General features: G+C 43.1%; 1 protein-coding gene across 1 annotated transcript in view; it reads left to right on the top strand.

Moving 5' to 3' along the window:
• The window catches only part of npas3 (neuronal PAS domain protein 3), a 444,436-nt gene extending 440,777 nt beyond the window's left edge, over positions 1–3,659 (top strand). The window contains exon 10 of the mRNA XM_015378092.1: positions 690–3,659. Within this exon, the coding sequence (XP_015233578.1) occupies positions 690–2,296 (1,607 nt within the window). The 3' untranslated portion in view covers positions 2,297–3,659. The remainder of the gene's footprint in view (positions 1–689) is intronic.
• The last annotated feature ends 30 nt before the right edge of the window (positions 3,660–3,689 follow it).

The following is a 3,689-nucleotide window of genomic DNA, read 5'->3' on the forward strand; positions in this document are numbered from 1 at the left end:
CCCATTCTACAGATAGATAAATGTTAATAGAATAGACATCCATTATCTGTTCTAGGTTTTGTCCCTCTCTTCTTGTCCCTTTTTCCTCTCTATTTATCAGCATTCTGATTGCATTTTAGCCAAAAGGATTTTTATCAAAAACATAATTAATGTGCACAAATAAGGAATAGTTGTATTAACTATACATGTAAACAGAGGTTTATGGGGCCCCCAGGAACTTGGGGCCCTAGGCAACTGCCTAGTATTGCCTAATAGTAAATCCCCCACTGCATCCCTTTAATCTAGGATTAAGGACAAATATAGTTTAGTATCATCAGCATAACTGGAAACATATACCCTAAAGTCTGCTACATATATGTTAATGTATATATGTGTATATATATATATATATACTGTGTATTTCAACAGACATGTACCAGACCTCATGACAATTCCTAAAATATTTACAGATTTAGTTTTAATTTTACCGTTAGGTTGATTGAAAGTGGGTCCAATTATTCATTACAGCCACAGAGTCTAAATAAATACAAAAATAAATCCTAAAATTGTTCTATTAGAAACATGAGTCAGTCAGACGATAGGCAGTAGGCACTATCGGAGCTGGAGGAGTTGTACTCCTCTTATGTGAATACTTTTCTCTGTAATTTTGTTTTCATTTAACCATCATATTTTTTTTTTTCCTTTAACAGACAATGAAAATGCAAAGTCTGAAGGAAAGACAGGCCACCAAGCAGAACACAGAGAAGATCCAGAAACAGAAAGCAAGCGTCAGCAGCAGCCTGGCCAATCACATTGCCCATCTGAGGAAAAAAAGAACCATGATGAAGGAGACAGTTCAAGTAACCCTGAAAGTCAGGACAGTGATGACAGTCTGGAGCCCACAGATGGAGAGCAAGAGCAGGAGGTGTCCCGAGGAGAGGGAGGAGGACTGGAAACCAGATTGGGGAGATTATCTGGCCTGGGAGCTTTGGAGGGACTGAATACCATCAGTGGACTTGGTCATTTGGGAGGACTCCATATCAAGGTGGAGCATTATGGAGAGGGAGATGAAGAACTCCAAGGCTCACAAATGTCCTCATCAGAAGAGGAAGAAGACGAGGAAGATGGGGATGCTGATGAGGTAGAGGATAGAGAAAGACAAAGGTGCGATGATGCTGGTTCTGGCTGCAAGCTTCAGAAGAGACGGAAAAGGAGGAAAGTGCAAAAATGGGATGGATCGCGTAGCCGGAGGCTTCGGATGTCCGCGACTCCACCCAGCCCTGTAGCAATAGGTGATTCTACACCACAGGCCCACCCCTCAGGGGGCACCTCCGTCGCTTCAACACAGCTGCTAGCTTCCTCCGATTCTCCAAACAGCACAGAGGCTACATCCTCTGTTCTAAAAATCAAGACAGAAATGGCAGAGCCAATAAATTTTGACAATGACAGCAGCATCTGGAACTACCCCCCCAACAGAGAGATTTCTAGAAACGAGTCTCCATACAGTATGACTTCCAAGCCTTCCGGTCCAGGGAGCCAGGAGACGTTTCCTTCCCCACAGGGTGGCGCTCTCCAGGTGGCCATTCCTGACTCGGTCCTCACTCCTCCTGGACCGGAAGGGGCAGCAGGAGGATTGAGAAAGCTTCCCTACAATGGAAATTCAACCTCGTCCTCTTCTTCGAGTGCTACAAGCTTAGCTCCTCCTTCAAACTCTTCCTCTGCTGACCCCCTTTCCCCTCCCCTCTCTGCATCTCCTCGAGACAAGCAACAAGGCACACCTACGACCTCCTCGATTTCTTCCTCATCTGCAACTTCAAGCTCTTCTTCTTCACTGCTCTATTCTGGGGATCTTGAAGCACTCCAGCGTTTGCAAGCCGGGAATGTGGTCCTTCCACTGGTTCACCGTGTCACAGGATCTCTGTCCTCTACCAGCACCACAGCTCCACGCGTCTACACGACCGGGACCATAAGGTATGCGCCAGCAGACGTCACTCTGGCCATGGCACAGGGAAATCTCCTTCCCAATGCTGCCATGAACTTTGTCGAGAACTCAGGGTTTGGTCTGGACCCTAAGACTCCAATGGAGATGCTCTACCATCATGTTCACAGGCTAAACATGTCTGCTGCAGCAGCTGGAGGCCCATTTGTTGGATCCCCGGCACCCACAGTGGGTAACGGCACCTTGGGAGGCCAGATGTCAGCGACAGCCAATGTTTTTACCACAGCAGAGGGACTTTTCTCGACGCTGCCATTTCCCGTTTACAGTAACGGGATCCATACTACGCAGACAACGCTGGAAAGAAAGGAGGATCAATGAAACACATCCATGACCGCATTACTGTGTTTAAGGATTAACAACTGTGTGAACTCAAAGATTCAGTAGTAACAATAGTAAGAGAGAATTTATCAACATGGGGCAGCACTGTGTTTGAAGAGGAAGCAAGGGACAGGAAACGACAAACGTACTTAAGCACTTTGAGCTACTGACCTGGTGGAAGACATTGACGGCCCTCATAACCTCTTTTCTATGGTTTTTTCTTCCTCACTGGTCTCTCTTTTCTTCCATTTATTGTAATCAGCGACATTTTTGTCTTAAACAGATTAACAAAGAAAAAAAAGCAGCAGTTCTTTACTGTGAAGAATTCCTTTTTGCCTACTGAGAATTCATGTTGCCTAAGGATTCCACTGGAGCCTGAAGGGATCATTTTAATATACCACTTGTTTGGGTTGCATCTTTATGAAGATGTTGATTGTGTACTTTCAGGAGATTGGTACAGGTATTTGTGACACATAGAAAATAAGATGTTTTGTGCCTCTCCTCCTTATGTATCTTGATGTTATCAAGGCTAAAACAAAGTTTTTAACCTGAGAGGAGAGGTCAGCCGTCTCAGATGTTTTGACAAAAGATTTTTGCGAATGTTTCTTGGTCGAGGGGACATTAATCAATGCTTTTTGCTCTTCTATTTCTTCCTTTCTATGAAATATTCTAGCTCAGATGTAACTTTGAAATCAAATATTATACAGAAAAACAAAAAAAAGCAATTTCAGCCGGGTAATGACCTGTGAACTATCGAATGTTACTACAAGTTTCCTCATTTATCTGAGGAGTTTACCTACAGGTCTCGCACCAAACATAACCTCCACTACATCTACTCCCATCTCAGTCCTTCAAGCTTTCTTGTCTTTCTTCTGCTTCTCTGACCTTTAACTGTCCTTATTTTTATCTGGCTGTTCTACAGATTCGTGGTGCTATCAAACGTCCATTTACCCAGATTCAGCTGGCTGATGTGGGTATTGTAAATTGACCCCCCCAGCTCGCTGATAGACTGATTATTGTTCTTTTTATGATGACAGAGTGTTTTAAAGTATTACTAAACTTCAGGAATATCTGAATACAGCAGCATCCTCACTATGTCCCCGTCTGATCCATCAGGAAACAAGGGACAGCTGCACACAGCAATGTGAAGTTGATCACTACATGTTTAGGCTGTATTTTATTCTCTTACTTGATAAATGAGTCATTTTTGATTCTCAATAGAACTGAGCCTAAATACCTAACATGTCTAAGTAAAAAAAAATGAATGTTAACAACCTTTATAGGATTTTGTTTTTCTATTTTTCGTTAAAGGAATAGTACACCCAAAACATGATTAGCCTTCATTTTCTACTCACCCCCATGCTGAACAACACTCTGGAGTACTTTTTTGATA

This window comes from Cyprinodon variegatus, unplaced genomic scaffold (genome assembly GCF_000732505.1).
Source record: "Cyprinodon variegatus isolate N-32 unplaced genomic scaffold, C_variegatus-1.0 Scaffold164, whole genome shotgun sequence".
In the NCBI taxonomy this organism is placed as follows: domain Eukaryota; kingdom Metazoa; phylum Chordata; class Actinopteri; order Cyprinodontiformes; family Cyprinodontidae; genus Cyprinodon; species Cyprinodon variegatus.